Source organism: Coenobita brevimanus, chromosome 84 (assembly GCF_032717465.1).
Source record: "Coenobita brevimanus isolate Jiangsu-jjx chromosome 84, ASM3271746v2, whole genome shotgun sequence".
In the NCBI taxonomy this organism is placed as follows: domain Eukaryota; kingdom Metazoa; phylum Arthropoda; class Malacostraca; order Decapoda; family Coenobitidae; genus Coenobita; species Coenobita brevimanus.
Genome location: NC_137037.1, coordinates 44050833 through 44073713, shown reverse-complemented (window position 1 = coordinate 44073713; position 22881 = coordinate 44050833). Strand labels below are relative to the sequence as shown.

At 39.6% G+C, this 22881-nt stretch overlaps 1 protein-coding gene across 1 annotated transcript; it reads right to left on the bottom strand.

The window, feature by feature from the left end:
* Positions 1-3841: 3841 nt before the first annotated feature.
* On the bottom strand, positions 3842-22880 carry LOC145410048 (small integral membrane protein 15-like). Its single transcript, XM_080280263.1, has 4 exons — positions 22744-22880; positions 18650-18750; positions 13969-14077; positions 3842-4290 (listed from the first exon to the last, which is right to left on the bottom strand). The coding sequence occupies exons 2-4, from the start codon at positions 18739-18741 to the stop codon at positions 4225-4227; spliced, it is 267 nt and encodes an 88-aa protein (XP_080136389.1). The 5' UTR covers positions 18742-18750; positions 22744-22880; the 3' UTR covers positions 3842-4224.
* Position 22881: the final 1 nt, after the last annotated feature.

Here is a 22881-nt window from a genome sequence, read left to right as displayed (position 1 = left end):
CTCATAATCACGATTGTCATCAATCACAGATGCTGGGTTTAGAAATGTAGTACTGTACTGTACATACTCTAAATTTCATTAATTATTTCCATCTATCACTCATACCTAGGTCAACTCATAATACTGTACAATATATCTTAACCCTCTCAGTCCAATGCCTTTTTGTCACCTTCTGACAGTTTAATTCTGCTTAGGGAGAGAAACAGGGTTACAAAGGGGTTAATGGTGATTGTTCTAAATCCAGCACCACAAATGGTCTCTCTAATCCCTGCAGGTGAAGCATCATGACTCTCATGCTTGTTCTCCAGGTGGTTATGGTTGGACTCTAAAACACATGGTAAATGAAAACATCCTTGTACAAGATGTGCCCGCACTCTTAAAATCGCCATAGACATGAGGTTAAAACACAACACAATTGATGAGATGTAACAAGAATAAAATAAAAAGTACATGACTGGAATAAGGGGGTTAAAGACATATATTTCCATGCAATAAAGCGGACTCTTACATCTCAAAAATATTCCAAGGAATTGGCTGTTAACCACTTTTTTATCCAACAACGTGGTGAACATAAATTGCCAAAATTACCAGCATGTTCAATATCTGTGGATACTTAACTGAAATTAAACAGATTTTGTGGCTATACATTGTACAAAGAAAAACAAGACATTACGTTATTAACCAGTCACTAAAGCTGACAACTGGCCATACAAAATATGGCATCTTGATATCACAGTGCTGCTTAATTCACATTTGGAAAGAACTGTTTATTGGGGGGGATACAACTGTTTTGGCCTAACTCACACCATCTTCTGGAAGAGGAATCCAAGTTAGATTTAAACTATTTTACCATTCCAATAAACAACTTTTCCAAATGTGGATACGAGTCTTCCATTCAGACTATGACTGCACAACTCCGTTCTCTCACTTTTCGGTACAATTCAACTTGCCAAGTGAGATGTGCATTACTGAATACTGATTACATGGAATCTAGACACTGATGGTACTAAAGTACACTTAATGCAACATTACTGTACTACCTGTATAAATTCTACCCTTTTGCACGAGACATCAATGCTCTGACTCAAAACCTGTTTAATACACACCCTTGTCTTGTGGTGGGGGATTGAAGCTTTTCTTTTTTTTTTAAGCACTGCCTCAAACCAATAATCTGGGCTTTTAGTATGTATATGACATCACTCAGTAGGTTTCAGCACATCCTGTTATTGTTCAGTATATGTATTTTCCCATAACCTCCTAAGTACAGAATATACACTGTGTAACACTGCTTTATTCACTACAAAACATGGAATAAACACCAAAATTATCCACATTTAATGTGCTGACGTATTTGATGTTAAAATTCTCCCAAGAGAACAATTTTTTATTATAAAAAAAAAAGGGGGGGGATTATTCTCCCCAGCTAGACCTGGATAGATCATGTACCCCTGCTAGTGTTGTAGGAGAATGCTACCCCTCCCAGCAAAGGCAGCTACCTGGGCAGGGTGTGAACTCTTCACCTCACAATCTCGTGTCCAGCGCTCTACCACTGAGCCACCACACTCTCCTATTTTATATATATATATATATATATATATATAATGTATACAATAAACTGTAGTGTATATATAGTATACCGTACATATATATATATATATATATAATCTCATGTCCAGTGCTCTACTACTGAGCCACCACTCTCCCCTATTATACATATCTATATCTATCTATATATATATATATATATATATATATTTATATACTGTAATGTATATATACCATACATAAACTGTATATATATATATATATATATATATATATATATATATATATATATATATACTGTGTATATACATCCTCTTCTGTCTTTCTTTCCTCATCCTTTTGCCTACGGGTGACTTTACACTCCCTCTTCTGTTTTTCTTTCCTTCATTTTTTCCTCCACCTTCTGCCTGTGGGTGACTCTACACTGAGTGACAAGCCAAATGATTTTCTGTACACCAGGAAACCATTTACTATGCTGGGTGGTAACCATATAGCCAAATTTTGGCACCTGGTGGTTTAGTGGGTAATTATTGAGCTCCAGTCGGATTGAACCGGTGAAGGTTTATATCCAAGAGGTGGATGGGGTTTATTGCTCATGTAATGCCTCTCAGGGATGAGTGAAGCTGGTCACTCTCATCTTAAATGTCAGGACCAACTTGCCAAGCCCTGGGCTGCTATGCCCCTCATGAGGCAACGTAGGATTGGATGATGAATGAAAATGAAAAATATATTTATATATATCCTTCCTTCCTCTTCTGTCTTTCTTTCCTTCATTCGTTCCTCTTCCTTCTGCCTACAGGTGACTTTACACTCCCTCTTTTGTCTTTCTTTCCCTCATTCTTTCCTATTCCTTCTGCCTATGGGTGACTCTACACTGAGTGGCAATCCGCATTGTTTCCTGTAAACCAGGAATGCTGGGTGGTAACCATATAACCAAATTATGGCACCTGGTGGTTTAGTGGGTAATTGCGGCACTCCAATCGGATTAAGCCAGGGAAGGTTGATATCCAGAGATGGTTGGGGTTTACTGCTCAAGTAATGCCACTCAGGGATGAGTGAGGCTGGTCACTCTCATCTTAAATGTCAGGACCAACTTGCCTAGCCCCAGACTCCTACACTCCTCATGGGGCAATGTAGGCTTGGATGATGGATGGATGGATATATATAAGAGGTGGTGGTGTGGTAATGGTGTGGGGTGAGCTCAAGAGCTTTAACCACTTCAATGCACAACAATGAACAACAAGGATGTGCAGTATATAACAGGTTTTGGATCACAAAATTGGCATCATCATCATCATCATCCGGACCTCCTTTCCCACCCTCGGGGAGGGTGATGAGTAGCCATGTCCAGACAGCCCAAGTTTGCCCAATCCAATGGGCCACACTTCCATTCGCTAACAATTCAAGCCCCCGGAATCCTCACAATACTGACATATGTTAAAAAAAGTTTTATAAAACATTAAAAACAGTGCAGTACTTACAATTAACTTTACTCTCACACCAAGCACTATGGTATGCCGGAATGCTGCCTAATATCCTGGTGACGAGTTGTACTGTAAGCTTCTGTCCACACATCTTGAACCAATTTAAGACACTATACCACAGCACAGATGCATGGACCAAGCAATGTTATAAATGTGTGTGTGTGTGGGGAGGGGGGGGGGACCACACTCTATCAGAATATTGATGCATATATTAGGACCCATAAGCTTTGCTTACATCAGACAAGTGATGCATATGTGGGGCAGCAAAATAAGGAAAATGTTACTCACAAAGAAAAGATAGTGGGGTACATCTAAATCCTGACAAGACAATGCTTTTTTAGATATATACAATATAATACAGGATGTCAAGTTTACTGTTAAGACTGAACAGCTTCACGGAAAACTCTGCCATCACAGTGTACTACGAATTTGTTAGGAATGCGAATAAATATACTATCAGATGTCAAATCTAGTTCTGACATTATACCTTATTATTACTATTAAGCAAATTATGCATTTGACATCCTATAAACTCTATCAACTGATATGCTAACTGCATGTAGTCAACAATAACAAATCACATCTGATCACACAGCTTCCTGATTTACAAAAATTAGAGGAAAAATTAGCTGAATGAGAAGATATTAATTCTACTTACAATCCACCCACACTGGTCCAACTTAGAATGAACCATATGGCGTTTTTGAACCTGCGACTGCATCAGTGTGAAGGGGAGGTCTGGCACACATGGCAACCTTGATGTATTCATGTTTCTTGGTTACATTAAAGTGAATGAATGGGGTTACCAGTTATACGATGAACTGGCTAAGTAACTGCGATGCACTATGTCAATGTACAGCTAGATCTCTGATTCACATGATTACTGTCCCAGGTTCAAATGAGGCATACTGTACTGGTATGTCAACAGCTGTAACTGGCACCAGGTATTAATAAATAAGAAGTATGTCTTATGCAATGGAATGCTTCTCCTATAAACACCAAAAGCAAATGACCTATTACACCAAAAGCAAATAAATGGTTACACCAAAAAGTTTTGACAAAATGTGCAGTGACCAAAACTGTAGAGGTGGAAGAATGCAGTTATCAAGTGCAACACAAGACACAGTAACCCTCCAAGTATGATGTCTGACCCAGACAACTCGATGCCTGGTCACTGCTTTACAATCTTAGTTCTTCAGTTCGCCTTCCCTCGCTTCACCTTGTTTAGGTTGGCTTTCTTCTTGTCTTTGCGATTCTTGTCCTACAGGGATATGAAGGCCAAAATTACTTAAGTAGTAGAGAAAATAAAGGTGTGATAAAAAAATAACTGCCTTGCCACTTTCATCAACTATTCTAAGTCTGCTTACCTATGAACCCTTTTGCTGCAAAATTCCTATTTTCATATTTTTTTCACTGTCAAAGAAAATGACTATGTTCAAGAGACATCTAGAGGACTAAAATCTTTAAAAACCATTAAAAACATTGCCTTGGCTGGGATTAATGAACAAGTACTTTTTATCTAAATTTACATTAGACAATTTACTGGGCTCAAGGATCTCAATGCAGCCAAAGGGTTAATAAGTTACTTTTAAAAATGCCAAACCAAGACTCAATATCCCTTAAAGCACAAACATATGATACCACCTAACAATAACATAAGAGAGGCTTATAACCTTTCCCATAAGAAACAGCTGTATCACAAGTTGAATCACAATTCACAGCACAAACATACACAATACATGTACTCACAATACAAAATGTTAATAAGTCAACACAAATTTCCTTAGGTTTTTATTAACTTAACCCTCAGACCTCGAGAGGCTTCTCAAGAGTGAGTAAAATAATCTTGTGGTAGCCAGAATAATATAGATAAGTCATCCCCTGAGGTTTAAAGGTTAAATTTAACTCAGTCATACTATATTTCACAGTGGACTATTTTGTCTTACATATGGAGAATAATTCAATTATTCTAATTACCCCTCTCTTTTCCCTTCAAGGTTTTATACCTAAGTACACTTACAATCTAAAGAAAATGAGGTGATAAAATAGTTTTTTTTTTTTTTTTTTTTTTTTTTTTTTTTTTTTTAATGTGAGGAAGAAGGAACCAAAGGCCATGAGCCCGCAGTAACAGTTCCCTCCAAGAGAAAAACAAAATACAGTAGAGTTGATTGGTACTAAACATAAAAACTATAAACAAATGGCAAATAAATATATTTACAGCAGCTAAACATACACAATTTCATAAATAAAGTCACACATACAGTACAGTGCTATCAAACATCATGAATTCATAATATTCTATTGTACTGTAAAGTACTGTAATACTGGAGGTACAGTACATCTTGTATGAAGCAGTACATTTGCTCAATGTTGGAGTACTAATATGACATATTAATTCAATTTATTTTCTTAATGTCAGTGGGATTATCCTGGTGAATCTGCGCAGAATCATCGAGAAGGATGGTGGAGGTTAAGTTCCTATGTCTCAAAGGCACTCTAATGTACTGTCTTCTTATTAATAACATCTGCAAAAGTAACAGAATCTACATCAGTTTTCTTTGGCTGAGCTGCAACAAATATCTAATGACTGCTTGACTATGATGAACTCCAATATAATGATGTGGTGCTGGAGAGGGATCCCTTCATGTGGTGCTACTGTGTAATGCCAATTATACATCCCTCAGCTCCCTCCCAATCCCCTAAAAGGAAAATGTTGGACTGCAAGAGAAGGGCAATTTCAGCTTGCTGTTCACTGGGTTCATGCCCAGATGAGTCTACGGTAACTGTCTATCCATCTATAGCCAGACACCATAATCCCATATGGGGTGGCTGTTTGTCTCTGAGTTAGCTGTTTTACAGGGAGGGGCACTAATCCTCCACCAACCCACTTGCTGACACGTAGGGAACATGTATGGGTTGGTTATATAGTTACCACCCAGAGTTGTAAATGGTTTCCTGGCTTACAGGAAACCATTTGGCTTGTCACTCAATGTGAAGCCACCTGAAAAGGAAAGACGAGTACAAAAGTGTGAAAGGAAAAATGGAAGAAGTAGAACGAGAGGAGGGCAGACACAAAAAGAGAATGATAAAGGTGAATGAAGAGGTATGCAGCACTACATCAAAGTGAGTGGACGATGGTCGACACCACCTACCACGCAATAACAGCAGCAATCCACAGATGTATCTTCTATTTTATTCTTGCAAAATACAGTACATGTGATGTTATGCAGTTTTGAAGAGCCTATGCAAAGCAGAAGGATCATATATGTGCAAATCAACCTCTTTAGTACGAGGGGGCTCTTTCTGAGTAATACTGTCTAGTAACTATGAGGATGAAATAAATGATATATCAATGGGCTGATGAAGTTAAAAGACATTTTCAACATCATCACTAACTAATCTCAGCTTTTACAACATGAGGTACAAACATTCCATGAACAGTAATGGAATAAAACAAGTACTGTATCTATGAACAAGCTACTCACAAAATGGGTCACACAATGGTTTACTCATCATTCATGTCTGGTACTGATATAAGCAAAGGTTCACTGACAATCCCCTGCAAGCACTGTGTCCTGCCTTCCATATTTTGCATTCTTCCCTAGATATCAGAGAGTACCCTACTGACTACTTCATGGTGCTATCACAAAAATTTTTCATGTAACACTGTCCAATACCACAACAAACAGAGAAGCATCAGCAAACTTCAGACTGTGATACACAGAACATACACACATACTGGGAAATTTTCATTCCACAGGTTATGAAACATACAAATTTAAGACTGATTACAAACACCTGGGAAACAGGGCATTCAGATTATCAAATTAAGAAAAGTTGCAATCTTGTTGTGTGAATCATTTCATTAAGTTCACTCGTGTTCTTCTGCTTCCTCAGCTTCCACATTACAGTATCTCAATGTATTATCATCACTTGCAGGGATCATATTAAGAAGTGATTAAATCTACCAAACCTTCTGACTTCAGTTTCATCCTGCATGAGGCAGACGTGTATGAGAGTGCAGTAGTAAGGCTCTTTAATAAGTGTCCTCACATACTTACACCATGTACAGGTTTCCTCCCAGACATACAGTATATAGCAACGACTGGCTCTCTCACTTACAAATACAATCACCCCAATACCAAGTTTTCAAATGCATTACATCCTATACAGTACTCCTAAAGTTGTCCGCACCTATAACCTTGTCTAAAACACTGGGTACTGAAGGTCACTTCTCCAGTGTCTGAAAGTTCTGCTTCAGTCATATGAATCATCTGTCCTTCAGAACCGATAAGACAAGATTAGAATGTGTATCAGACAGGCCTGGAATGTGTATAGTATAAGACGGCTGCCTACTCCTATTGTGCAAACCTGTACGCAAGTTGGCTGCTATAACATAAATATATGCATATACAGTGCTGTAATTAAGCACACATCACAAGAAGTGATAATAAAGCCATAGAGTAGTAAATTGATAACTGACAATGTGAGACTGAGTCCAAGCTAAGCAAAAGGATTCATCTAGAACCTGAACTTCATTAAAAGCCTCACCTCATCTTCAAAAAACTACTGATACATGCTGCTCAGGAAAAAAAAAAAAAAAACAATGAATTATGGTAATATGACAAAAGGGCCATTTTTAAAACATATTAAATGATAAACAGAGAAAGAAAGTACCTGTATTACTGTGTATTTACTTTGTACAATCAATAAAAATGCATGGGTTAGTATTTTCTTCTGCCTTAAAAAAGGGTAATGCTAAATCAGAATTCACAAGAAAATGCTACATACAAAATGTACAGCATATGATACCAGAGAATGGGAAGTGAGTTATTTACAGCGTATGCTGATAATTTTACTCTATGGTTAGTGGTGGTGGGTGGTGTCAACCATCATCCACTCCCTTGATGTAGTGGTGCCTACTTCTTCCTTCACCTTTATTATTATTTTTCTGTGTCTCTCCTCCTCTCTTCCTTCTCCTTTTCCTTCCTGTCACATTTTATTACTGTACTCTTCTTTCCAGTTTGGGTGGCTCTACTGTACACTATGTGACAAGTTGCATGGTTTCCTGTAACCCAGGAAACCATTTACAATACTGGGTGGTAATCATTTAACCAGATGATGGGGTGAATTGAATTTTTTTATTTATTTATTTTTTAATGAGTCCAACTCTGGGAATGGGCTTCACAGTCTGTTCCCAAGGCCCAGTAGTCCTCCTACATACCATACACCTCTACACATGATGCCCTTGTTAACTCTTTGAGATTCCGATGACGTGATTTCACGTCATCATAAATCCAATCGTTGAGATTCTGATGATTCGAATTTGAGTCATACGAAACAGTATTTTTTTCCGCATGTTTTCCATCTCCTATCTGGCCTTGTTCCACATACACTATCCTGTTTATCCTTCTCCAACTATTTGTTTTTACAGACGAGTACATCAGATAGCTATGCATAATAAATAAGTTTTTACCATGAATAATATTAGTATTACCAGCATGGATATTTGCTTGCATGACAGCAAGAGCTTTCGCTTTTCTCTATGAAAACTAACATAAACTGCCATAACCTATATATCAATAGAAAGGGAATTTACTGTAGACTGATATGGTTCTATCAAATTTCGCATAACTCTAATACTTTTTTTTTCATAAATATTCTTCTACAGATCGGGGTGTGATTTTTCCTTTTTGGCTAAATTCTACTCATTCTATTGGCCTTTTAGCTATTTTTTTTTTTTAATGCAAGAAAGAAGGAACCAAATGCCGGGAGCCCATAAATTGTTCCTTCCAAGAAAAAAAAATAAATAAATAAAATAAAATAAAATAATAATAATAATAAAGAGCCAAATTCAAGATCTGTTAATTTTGAGATGCTTGGACACACTGCGCTTGAAACACTGGAGATCATAGGAAGTAGGAAATACAGACAGAGGGAGACAGTTCCAGAGCTGACCTGTTGCATAAATGAAAGACTGGGAGTAACAGTTAACTCCTACATTAGAGAGCTGGACAGAAAAAGGATGAGAGTTTGTTGCTAGACGGGTGCTACACACCCGTTGTAGAGGTGGAGGGATGCAAGCAGACAGTTCAGGAGAGCAGTGACCATAAATGTAGCACTAGAAAAGAGATAAAGATGCAACAGTGTGGCGAAGAGACAGAGGTTGAACGGAGCCAGTAAGAGAAGGAGAGTTAACCCACAAAGTACTGAGCTCAATGATCATCGTTTTTTCACAATTTTTTAAATGGACGAGGAACGTCGATCGTGCAACCACCACAAAAAACTGGCGGCAGCTTGCTCCACCCATGCTGTGACGTAGATGGCTTCTGACCAATCACAACTAAGTGTTGGACACGCAGAAGGGAGGATCCAGGCCTGTACCCAGGTGGTGTGGGTGTACTCCCCACCTCCCTCTCACCGCATCCCTCTACCCCACTATGTTGTTACTACCCTACCTCCCTCTGTTCTTACCACCACCCCCTCCCCTCCCACACCCTCAACATGCATCCTCCACCCCTCCAACATGGATCCCCCACCCATATCACCCCCCTAGTCATCTGAGGGGAGGGTATTTCCCCCCTATCCTCCCTCCATGTCCCTGTACTCCACTGGGGCTCTTCCTTTGTGTCTGATGGTGGTTTCCTCCCATTCCTCCATCCCTGTACACCCCCTCCTGGCCTTCCACACTGCAAAGAGTACTGGTACCGTTACCATCCCCTGGAGTATTTTTCTTTCTTGCCCGGGCTGCAAAGGGTAATTATTATCAACTCTGACAGGCCATAGCTCGGTAACTATTGGGTCTAGGAGGGTGGGCTTGCGTTTTCAGGCGTGTACATTCAAGCTCTATAAATTGGGCATAAAACTTTTAACCTTTGAGAAAGTCAAAAAATAGACCTGTTTTTGCGTCCTGGGGAGTAGTCGAGGTTGGAGAATTGCGTACCAGAGGGGTTAATGAAGAGAAAAGCTCTTTTCAACCACACTATGACCGATTAAGTACAAATATCGCTGCATGATGGCGTGCTCTAAGTGCACCCGGCTGAATCTGGCAGGCACAATCGGAGGAGGGCCAAAAATCTCAAAGTTAAGTGGGTGGAGATGCAAATATGCCATCCACCCAGTAACCAAAACCTCCACATTTTTCCCCGTGCCTTGCTGTGGTGAGGCTCTGTCAGCCACAAGAGAGTGTCAGTTCACCGCATGGATTGGACCTGCAAGGCAGCCGTTTCCGTGGTTGACGGGTCTGCTCAGCCAGACAGAACAGGGTTGATCAAAAACAACAACAACTCCATGTTTAGCATTTACTAAAATAATATTTTATATGTCTATCTCTATCTATCTGTGGCCAGATGTCATAATCCAATAGGGGGTGGCTATTTGTCTTTCAGTGAGTGGTTTTACAGGGAGGGGCACTAACCATCTGCCAACCCACCTGCAAACATGTAGGAAACATGTGTGGGTTGATTATATGGTTACCACCTGGCATTGTAAATGGTTTCCTGGCTTACAGAAAACCATTTGGCTTGTCGCTCAATGTAAAGCCACCTGAGAAGGAAACAAAGGTAATAAAAAAATGACAAGGAAGATGGAAGAAATAGGAAGACAGGAGAGAAGACACAGAAAAAGAATGGTAATGGTGAAGGAAGAAGCAGGCCGCACTACATCAAGAGAGAGGATGATATGTCTGTCCTTTAAAACTGTTACATCTGACCTATCACCCAACTCTAGAGCCTCAAACAGATACCTCCTAATGCGGATATCTTTATTTTGCTGCTTGGATTTCTTCTCAATTCGCAGCCATAACTTACAGTGTCCAAAGGAGTATGGTTTACACACAGAGCTGATTATTACAGCAGACCCTCGCTTTACTGGACCTCGATAGACTAGATATCGGATTTAACGAACACTAGGAAGGCCACTGAATTTCTGTTCGCTAAAACAAACAATGTCCGTTGAATGGGCCACAGTGAGTTGCAATACATGTGTGTCTTTCCCTTTTTACTACCACCTGGCCTGAAACTGCCCTCTTCCCACTGCAACTGCCAAGCTGTATAACATATTATAGTAATACTGTACTAGTCATGAAGAAGTGCCATGAAAAGGATGTGAAATAAGCTGCAAAAGGGTGAAATTTAAGGCCAAGTTAGTGGAAAATGGTTATAGTTTTCATTTTTAGTACCAGAATGAGAGGAGGGAGGAGGGAGGAAGAGATCAGTAGGTCGGAAGTAGTGGAAGCGATGAAGAAGATTAAGCTGGGAAAGGCCCCAGGAATTGATGGAGTGTGTGGTGAAATGCTTAGGTATGGGGGTGAGATTGTTTTGGAGTGGATATGGAAGTTGTGTTGATTGGCTTGGGAAGAGGGAAGGGTTCCAGAGGACTGGAAATCAGGTATAATTGTTCCTCTGTACAAAGGAAAAGGGGAGAGAGAAGTATGTGGTAACCATAGGGGTATTTGCCTTCTTAGTGTGACTGGTAAAATATATGGTAGAATACTCATTGATAGGGTTAGGCATATGACAGAGGAGCTAGTTAGAGAAGAACAAGAGGGAATTTAGGAAGGGAAAGAGGTGTGTAGATCAGATATTTGTTCTAAGATGTTTAGTGGAGAAGTATCTAGAGAAGGGAAGGAAAGTGTATGCTGCCTTCATGGACTTGGAGAAAGCTTATGACAGAATAGATAGGCAAGGTATGTGGAAGATATTAAGAATATATGGAGTGGAGGGGAAATTGTTGAGTGCTGTGAAGAGTATGTATGAGGGAGCTAGGGCTACGGTGCGTGTGGATGGTGAGCTGAGTGAGTTCTTTGATCTCAATGTGGGACTGAAACAGGGGTGTGTAATGTCTCCATGGCTGTTTAATATATATATGGATGGGGTTGTAAAGGAGGTACAAGGTAGGGCAGTGGATGTGGGGGTGGCCCTAATGAGTGAGGGTGAGATTTGGAAGCTTCCAGTGTTGCTGTTTGCTGATGATACAGTATTGTTGAGTGAAGATGAATGGGAGTTGCAAGGTTTGGTGAATGAATTTGGGACAGAGTGTAGGAGGAGGAAGCTGAAAGTTAATGTAAGCAAAAGTAAAGTTATGGTGTTTGAGAGGAATGAAGTCACAGAGTGTGCAGTGAGGTTGGATGGAGAGGATATGGAGAATGTGAGTGCATTCAAGTACTTGGGTAGTGTGATGAGTAAGGATGGAACTTTGGGGGATGAAGTACGTGAAAGGGTACAGCAGGGAAGAAAGGTTGTTGGTACACTGAAAGCAGTGATGAGAAATAGGGAGGTGAGTATGGAAGTTAAGAAGTCACTGCATGATGGTATTGTGATCCCTACCCTGACGTATGGAAGCGAGGCGTGGGCATTGCAAGAGGGGAACAAGTCAAGAGTGAGAGCAGTAGAAATGAGTTACTTGAGAGGAGCATGTGGAGTGACGTGGAGGGACAGGTTGACGAATGAAGAAGTGAAGGAACGTTGTGGGGTAGATGTGGATGTGGTTGAAAAGATTAGGAGAAATACACTGAGGTGGTTTGGACATGTGGAGAGAATGGAGAATGAAAGACTGACTAAGAGGGTGTATGTAGGTGAGGTGGAGGGAGGGAGAGGGAGGGGTAGACCGAGGATGAGGTGGAGGGATGGAGTTGAGAGGTATATGAGGGAGGGGGGGTGAGTTGGGGAGAGGAGAGTCAAATGGTGGGTGACAGAGTGACTTGGAGGCGTTTTGTCTGCGGCCACCCTTTGCGGGATTAGGGCGTCGGGCTATAGATAGATAGATAGATAGAATCATTTATTTTCAAATGTGAGCTTAAAATCCCACCTCTGGGAGGAACCACCAGATATAATGAACTATTGGCTTCATCAGATCTGGCTTGTCCCCAATTAGACCATTATAGCAAGTGTCTACTGTACTCGGCCCTATAGTATGGCTGTATTCTCCTTGACTTGAGAGGCTTCCTAATGCCTTTTCCTCAATGTTATACCGTATTTTGCATGTTATACCTCATTATTGTTTATTACATATATTATTTTGAACTTCTTTTAATCTGACAGACTGCATAAGTACACTGAACATACAAAATTCATGAACATACAAAATAACCTGGTGAGAAAGAAATGCCAAGCTTCCTAAACTGACTGGAGTTGTTGCTGTTGCTCAACCCTGGTCTGTCTGGCTGTGCAGACCTGTCAACCACTGGTAAGAAACTGCTTCTGTGGGGCCATCCTACAGGTGCACTATATATAGTACAATACTGTACAATTTATTTTCCTGTACACACAATGTGTAGGGAACCAGTGCCCCCTGGTGGTAAACAGTGCCTCACTAGGGTTGGACAAATGTCCTTCCCACGATGAGGTGCAGGGTAATACTGCACGAGGAAGTTTTGTTCTCGGATGAATGCCACAGTTGCTCCACCATGGGTGCAAAAGGTGTCAGCATCAGACTGATATATGCCCCCCAAATGTTTTCTTAATCATAACCAATTCATTCACCAAACATACACTGACATGGGAACAAAGGGTGTCAGCATCACTGATTAAAACATGGTCTCCAAGTATTTTCTTAATCATAACCAATTCATTCACCAAACATACACTGATGCAGTATTACAGGCATTATCATAAAAAACATACAAATGAGTCATAATGTGTGGTATACTGCTGTTAACTATTTCACCCCAAAGGATCTCAGCTCTGACAAATAAAATGATTTTGTGTCAGCTACAATATACAGTGCCATGTTACAGTTGAAAATATTTCCTCAGGCTGAAAGGATTAATGAAGATGGTTTTTAACACTTCCACCCTGAAGGGCAATACTCCTAAACAAAATAAAATTGTATGACATTGGCCTGAACAAATACTATACAAAGTACATCCTCAGGCAGAAGGGGTTACAGCACTGGCATTTATTTTAATTACATACTATGTGAACTTAGTAAATCTAATTACCTTTTCCTGAGCTTCAAGTGCCTTTGCCAGCTTCCAAGAGAGAACAGCCGAGATGAAAAACATTGGTGATAGACACAGCAGCAGATACCAACAAAATTCCCAGGGGTTTCTGAAATAAAAGTACCATACGGTATACAGTATAATGAAAGTCAGTTCAGTATATAGTGGGGTCTCCCAATATGTGTGAATATGGTTGAGGGAATGCGCCGCATACTGGTAATTTCACATATTAATAAACACAGAATCAATGGAAATAAATGTACTGTTGGTCAAAACCTCACCCTATCTTTGTCATTTAAAGTACTGTACTTCCCCATTATTGACTATCATTTTTGCTCAAAGAAAGATAACAGAACTGTGATTGTAATGTGCTGTGCAGCGCTCCATTTGAATAACTGCGGGATTATCAACCTTATTGCCCCCGTCCACTTGCTGGCCTCCATAAGTCCTGACGGTTTGTAAAATCTGCTCCTTGTTCTTAAGACTGTTTCTCACTATCGATTCACCTAAGCCAAGTTCACGTCAAATGTTTGAGTTTCTTTTACCTTGCTTATTCAACTCTATAACCTTCATCTTCAACCTCAAAATGTTTCTTATTCTTGGAATGAAGCAGGGGGGTCATGATGTAACAGGTAAGCAAGAGCGGGTCTCATACAATGCTAACAAAACACAGTATGCGAGCACAGCACGGGCAGACACAGAATGAGAGTCTTGAGACTTGACTTCAGAGATGCTGTGAGGAAGGGAAAGGGCTGGAGACCAATCAGCCACCTGGTGGCGGCTTTGAATACTATCATTTTAAGGGGGAAAACCATTTTTCTCTTGCTTTCATATGATAGATATGCATTTCAAATTCACATTTCTCATACTGTATTAATTTTTTTTTTCTTGAGTCAAGTTTACATTTTAGTTGTTTTACATATTGAGATCCTGCATACCGGGGGACCCCACTGTACTACTGTAGAACAGTGCCATCTTTCCATCAAATCTAAAGCACTGTTCAACATGGTACTATACAGTATTTTAATGTTTGTACGTCTAAAACATAAAAATTACTCTTACGTATGCTGGCATTTTATAATGAGCCACTTAATCCACTGAGTGTGGTGAGTTTGAGCTGAATAAAACTGCTCTTTGTAAGTCTGAATAAAATTTGTAGTTCTTTATTCTCAACCAATACACTGACTGCAATGATTATTAACATTTTTGGTGCTCTAAGTTTCTCTACAGCATACTGAAAGTGTCTGACATTAGCTGAAATAAAATACTAATAGATGTTTCACAATCAACATGTCAGGTTACCCTTGACGGCCAGACACAAACATGGATGTGAGTTCGTAACCACATTAACTTGCTACAAATTCAGGGTGAGAGGTATTGTACTCTGTGTACAGCAAATGCATCTGCTCCAAATGATTTGCAAAATTTAAGACTTATCAAGGCAGGGATCATGTTTATCATCTGTATCAATCCCCTGTTTTGTGCTAAAGCCTCACTGTATCCTAGTGACCCACTGAAGAGCTGCCACAGGAAGAAATAGTTAATCAAAAATCTTACTTGGTACATCCATTACCCCCTAGTAGAGATTAAAATCTGATCCACATTATTAAACGTGAAACTGTATAGGAGAGACAAACCCCAATCATTACAAAAACACACGGTGGAAAAGAAAGGAAGTTTAGCCTGTCTGCCCTACCACTAATATGTAATAAATATGAGGTCCGTCCAAAAAGAAACTGATCTTTTTGAATAGCATGACAACTACCTGGCATTGCTTGTTCCTGCAGTGTACTGGAGACTATGAGCTTTAATCTAACACTAACTGCATCATGCCATGTCACTTAGTCATGGAGGTATGTGCTTGAGTGAATGGGTGTTTTGTGCACTGGGCGAATTTTCTTCTATCATCTGAAAGCAGCAATCTTTCAGGGTAGATTTCAATGTGGGGGGGGAAAAAAAAAGTCTACAAGGTCCAGATCCAGAGAGTACAGTTGCTGGAGGATGATAGTTGTCTCGCCTTTGCCAAAAAGTCATGGATAAGGGGTGACACATGAACAGATGCATTGCCATAGTGCTGCATCCAGGTTTTGTTTGTCCATGCCCCAGGCCTCTTCTTTTGCACTGCCTCCCGCAAATGCTTCAGGATGTCCAAGTAAAACTCTTTATTGACTGTCTGACCACATGGAACAAACTCCAGATGAACGACGCCCTTAAAAAAAAAAAAATATATATATATATATATATATATATATATATATATATATATATATATATATCACCTTAACTGAGCGACTTTTTTTTTTTTCTTGCTGTGGTAACAATATTCAAACTCACCATGGTGATTACAGCCTCTTTGTTTTGACATCGTAGCCATACATCCATGTTTCATCATCTGTTATGACATTTCAGAGAGTAAAAGTTTTTCCCACCCTGAAACAGAATTTCTGGAAAACACGTTGCTCTTAAAGATTCTTCACTGTTCAATTTGCAACACATCAACAAGTGCACTGGACATATAACTTGATGAAGAAGTGATGTGGTGTGCAGCTGCTAGTGTCAGATTATAGTTCAAAGTCACCACTACACAGTGCTCCCATTGCGATCACACTACGCACCAGTTGGTGCGCTATTCAGAAAGTTCAGTTTCTTTTTAGACAGACCTCATACTCTGGAATGCAGCTTCATTATTCTCTATATTCACAAGTATTCTACAACTGACCATTACTACTCATGGACTTGCTTACAACTTCATGCACTTAGTTTACTGATACATCTGTGTGTTTCCAGCTACACAAGGACTTCTTTTTCTCCTGCATACAGTGTTATGAGCACCTAAAGGCAGTATCACACTAGTGCCTAGTTTCTATGGCAGGAATCACTCCAGGTGCAAGTTCCCTAGAACCAGGGAGAGACGTTATTGCACTACACTGTGCTTTGCGCATCCAATTGTTGACAAGAGATGCTTCCTATCTTCGTTTTTTTGGCTCAGGTTTCCTGGGTCCATGATTGTCTCCTGACACTCAAGGTCGCGTTTACAAGTGTTTTTCTTTACCATCCTTGTCTTTGTAGAAGCTGCCTAGCATGGACCAATTGGCCTACAGCAGTTACTGTTTGTTATAATCGCTTAATGCAAAATTCTCCTCTGAACTTGTGCCACAGTATTACAGAGCACAGACTTCCCTGTAAAAGATATCTGATGGTTGATCGGTGACAGAAAAAAAAAAAGTAAATTGTATGCAGTACTGCATTTAATTTGTTCAGCGGAGCAATATACAGTTTAGATGGCACCATGTAAATAGTGTAGTTAACTCAGGAATGTATTACTGGATGGGACTAACGTATCAAGTTTCTGAATACCATAAAATGGCATAAAGTATGTGCTTGTGCTCTGTTGAGACTGCCTGGCATTTTGCTTCCTCATGTGCATTTTCTTTGAATGGTCCACTTCCCTAGACTTAGGGCCACCAACCAACAGCCAAGTGAACATCACAATTTCAGTATTTAATTACAGTGCATGAAACTTACACTCGCTTAAGCATTCACAGTTAATAATTTTATTAAGTACTCCAGGTGGTAGGTGGTGGTGACCATCATCCACTTATTTGATGTAGTGTAACCTCTTTCTTCCTTCACCTGTACCATTCTTTTTCTGTGTCTGCCCTCCTCTCTTCCTATTTCTCCCATTTTTCCTGTCACTTTTTTATTTCTCTTCTTTCCTTTTCAGGTGGCTTTACACTGAGTGGCAAGCCTTATGGTTTCCTGTAAGCCAGGAAACCATTTACAATGCTGGCTGGTAACCACATAACCAACCCATGTGCTCCCTACGTGTCAACAAGTGGGTTGGTGGAGGGTTAATGCCACTCCCTATAAAACAACTAAGTCGAACACCCACCCCTTATGGGATTATGGCATCTGGCTATAGACAGATAAATAGATAAAGTACTTCAGGGTGGGACTATTGTACCATGGCTTCAAATGCTATAAAAACGACATAAACCATATGCTTATGCTTCTCTGTTGCGATCAACAGGTGTATCACTTCCCTGACTTAGACCTGCAGGAACGTGCTTGAAAAATAACTGTTGACACAATTACTTGTTTTCCAAGCAAACCTAATTCTAGGCACCAGTGTGATAGCACCTTAGGGAAACATCAGTTCTGCTGCTCTTGCAATTGACATCATACACCATTGGGTTCAAGGAACATCCTTACCAATCGGTAACTGACGTAAAGTAAGTAAGCAGTTCACTAACCTATACCTCTTTGACTAGTTACTGGAACCACTTATCCTGAAGCCATGGAAGAGTAGGGACTGCAGGAAAATGTGGTGAGGAAGATGAGACATGAAACCACACTGTATCAGAAAAGGATTTGGGCACCAAACTATGGAGAAAGGAGTGTGAGAAATACAGTTCACTACTGGCACTTTGCTAATGTAGCAACAGCCAGAGGTCCTCATCTTGGCACACTTTCTGAATTAAATGAAACAGTAAGTTGGCAGTAGCTTTATTTTCTCTCCATTAACATGCAGAATGTATAACTTTTCTTCTCCAGCTTGAAGCAAATTGAGACATTCCTCTAAACACCTCTGGACTTGTGTATGCAGTAATGGGCAGCTCATGCTCCTCCTCATGGGGGCATACAAAAGTAACTGGTAACAGATGTGAAAACCTTTCCTTACCGAGCTGCATACACCACCAACTGTTGTATCCAGCCTCCTTCAACCTCTTCTATAGGAGTCTTCACAGCTTCATCACTGCCCGCAGTCTCCATTTTTGTGACCTGGAAACAAAATAGCTAGCTACATGTAGCTCAGTACAGTAGCCTACTGTATGTACTCTTTTCAAAATACTTACATAATTATGAAAGAACTAGAAAGCAGAGGATGTGGTTTTGAAAATGAGCTGTTTGGGATATGTACACTATTCTATGCAGATGACAGGTTGCTGTTAAGTCCATCAGTGGAAGAAGCGGAAAGAAGCATAAGAATTCTAACGGAAGTCGGAGAAAAATGTGGCTTGGAAATAAACAAAGAAAAAAGTTATGTAATAGTGTTTAATATGAAGGAAAAACCAGCTGAAATTGCTGGAATACAAGTAAAAGAAAATATACGCTACCTAGGTGTGATAATAGAAAATAAAAGGAACATGTTTAAAACCCACAAGCAGAAAATGACTGAAAAAATGCAGAAAATGGCAAATATAGTATACCTAATTATAAGTAAGAGCAGCAATAAATTATTAATTGGAAAAACATTTTGGAAAACCATAGCACTCCCAGCAATACTGTATGCTAGTAATGTAATAAATATAACAGGGAGAAATAGAAAAAATGCAGAAAATAGAAAATAGTGTGTGCAGACAGATTCTGGGAGCTCCAAGAAATGCAACAGTGTGTTCAATGAGAGGAGAAATAGGTATTTCTATGAAATCAAGAATTGTGGAAGGGAGGATAAAATATATAAAGAATATAGAAGAAAGAGGAAATGAACTATTGGAAAAAATATGGGCTGCAGTAAAAGAGGACCAGAAAAATCAGTGGAGAAAAATATCACTTAATTATATGGAGGAAAGTGGAATAGAAATTAGAAACCTGAAAAAGATTAAAGTTGTGGAAATAAAGCAAAGAATTACAGAGAAAGATACAATAAAGTGGATACAAGAGATGGAAAGTAAGGAGTCATTAGTGATATGTAGAAAGTGGAAGGAAGAAATAAAAGAACTATGTTATGATAACAGACCATCTTCAGTAATATGGTATAGAGCTAGAAGTAACTGCTTACCCCTCCAGAACACAAAGAGGCACCAAGGAGAAAACACAATATGTAAGCTGTGCCAGGTAGAAGAAGGAATCCTGCCCCATTTTATACTATTTTGCCCAAGTTTACAAGAAGTGAGAAACAGTATAGTAGACCTACAGAGACCCAGAACAGAAGACGAAGAACTGGTGATTGGACAGTTTTTATTCCAGGCAGAGAATATTGAAAAAAAGAACAACTGTATGATATGTGGAAAGAGAGAGAAAAGGAACTGAAGGAAAATAAAACAGAAACATAGAGAAACGAAGAAGTGTGCCATTGGAAAGGCTATACACCTCGAACTAACCTGAACCTGAACCTGAACTAAATATCAAGCAACTAGTTATTGCATAGGCCTATAGTAGGACTCCCCTAAATTTGCGGCTTTGGTGTGGCCCGCACCTGTGTACAATGCTGCAACATTTCCCCAACTTGCGATGTGAAACGGAAGCTATTTATGTACAAGGGATCACAAATACGATAAATTCAGATGAATAAAACTTACACTTGTGTATTTAGATGGATGAATCAACAGTAATCTTATTATGCATAAAATATTTATACAGTAACACAGAACATGGCATACATATTGTACAGTGTTGCTAAAAGAAATTGTAGTCACTTTTAATGATTTTTAGCGTGGCTTTAGGGTGGGTAATAATATCACAGTTATCGCTTTAAGATAATGAGCCTGAAAAAAGAAGAAATATGCCAATATCCAAAGTAAAAGAAATAATTCATATAATTCTTGTGAGTGGCAACACTGACACACCCAGTCTGGCCTAAGGTAAAGTAAGTACCTCCAGAGACCCAAGCATAGCTTGCACAGGTGTTGCTAGAGAAAAATGTTCACATTTACTGGCTTTTACCGTAATTTTAAGGGCGAGGAATAATCACATTTATAATCATAAGCTAATATGTAGTACAAAATAGCAGACATATGCCAATACCGAAGTAAAAAAAAAAAAAAATTCACTCGCGAGGGGGGGAAGGGGAAACAGAATGAATGAATGAAAATCAGTCATGGTACCGCAATAACAGGTCATCTGTCGCCGTATACAAAAAATGATATCACTAAATATAACAAAACCAAAATAACAAATGAAAGCACAATTATAAATAACATAAAAGAATCAAAAGTACTCAGGGTGGCTCACATCTCCCGGCAGGAGAGAGAGAGAGAGAGAGAGATAACGGTATAGAAAACATGGCAACACTGTACACAGGTGCAGGCCACACCAAAGCCGCAAATTTAGGCGAGTCCTACTATAGTCAACCAAACACTTTTCCTCTGCTGAAAGGCCAATGTGTAAAAAAAAAAAAAAAAAAAAAAAAAAAAGGCAAATGTATGTGTTACTTTAAACAGCAGAAAGACCTTACCAATTCTATTTATATTCTGCAACTTGTTTTCTGTGTTTTTCTGACTATTTTCTGGGTGTGAATGACCTTTCCCTGCTGAAAAAATTTCCCCACTATTATCATCACGTTCCTTAAACTGTAACTACACTTGTTAGTTTCCTGCGTAATGGAAGAATCTTACTCAACATACTGAAAGATGAATTTTGTTTCCCTTTCCCAACAGGAGATTAAGTAAGGTAATGTTAGGTTAGGTTAAATTATTAGGTACAACTAAGCAAGGTTAGGCTAGGTTTGGTTTAAATGTTAAGACATTAGTCCTTTCTGCAACTACCCTGGTGAAAACAAGAGTTGTCTATCTATCTATCTATTGCCAGACACCACAATCCCGCAAAGGGTGGCCATTTGACACTGAGTTAGTTGTTTTACAGGGAGGGGCACCAACCCTCCACCAACCCACTTGTTGACACGTAGGGAGCACGTATGGTTTGGTTATATGGTTACCACCCAGCATTGTAAATGGTTTCTTGGCTTACAGGAAACCATTTGGCTTATCACTCAATGTAAAGCCACCTGTAAAGGAGTCAGGGCAGAAAATGGCTTAAAACAACAGGTAAACAGATTTAACAAGAAACGTTTATTTACCACTCCAAAAATAACCAGAAAAAAATATAACAGACTATCCGTGGCGACCATCATCCACTCACTTGATGTAGTGCTGCCTACTTCCTTAGCCTTTATCATTCTTTTTCTGTGCCTGTCGTCCTCTCTTCCTATTTCTCCCATCTCTCTTGTCACTTATTGCTTTTCTTTCCTTTACAGGTGGCTTTACATTGAGTGACAAGCCAAATGGTTTCCTGTAAGCCAAGAAACCATTTACAACGCTGAGTGGTAACCATATAACCAAATCATACGTGCTCCCTACGTGTCAGCAAGTGGGTTGGTGGAGGGTTAGTGCCCCTCCCCGTAAAACAAATAACTCAAAGTCAAATGGCCACCCCTTACGGGATTATGGCATCTGGCAATAGATAGAATAGATAGACATAAAGAACTGATTTGGTAAGGTGTGTATGATTACTGTAAAAAAATAACCCAAGTTTGTCACACTCCAGACACAGCACACAGAAATGTTAATGAAAAAAAAAAAAAAACTCTTCATTAGGTCAGGTCAGATCAGGTGTGGTTACTTTGCGAAAGGTTATGCTGGGTTAGGTATATTCAGTTTCTCACGACAGCTAGCTTTTTCAATATGGGTAGGTTTTCATGTGACTGATTTAATTCATCCAGTTATTTTCATTTTCTTGCATATGACCTGTTTTCCACTGTTTTCCCCACCTGAAAACCTCCGATTCCCCAGTATAGTTGGAGTGGTGGGGGGATATCTCAAACAGGCCATTCCCGACGGAAGTGGCCGTCGGAATCGCACAAATCACATCAAATACAATGGAGGAAAAGTAGATTTCATGATAAAAACGAATATGACCTGAAACTAGAATTCTACCAAAACTTCATCCCGCTACATTGGTGCGATATGAAGTATTATACACTCCCAGCCCCTACAATATAGTGGCAGCAGCCATGCCTGGTAGTGTCAACATTAAGTAAAGTTGCAGTCAACATACCTGACCCGTTAACTGTCACTAGAACTTAATACAGACGCCACAGATTATGCCCAGAAACTGTGTGAAGCCTTGGACTGTGGTATCATGAAGCAATGGGTAGTAATTTTCTTCCCCTATGAACCGCTGTCCTTCCTGTGG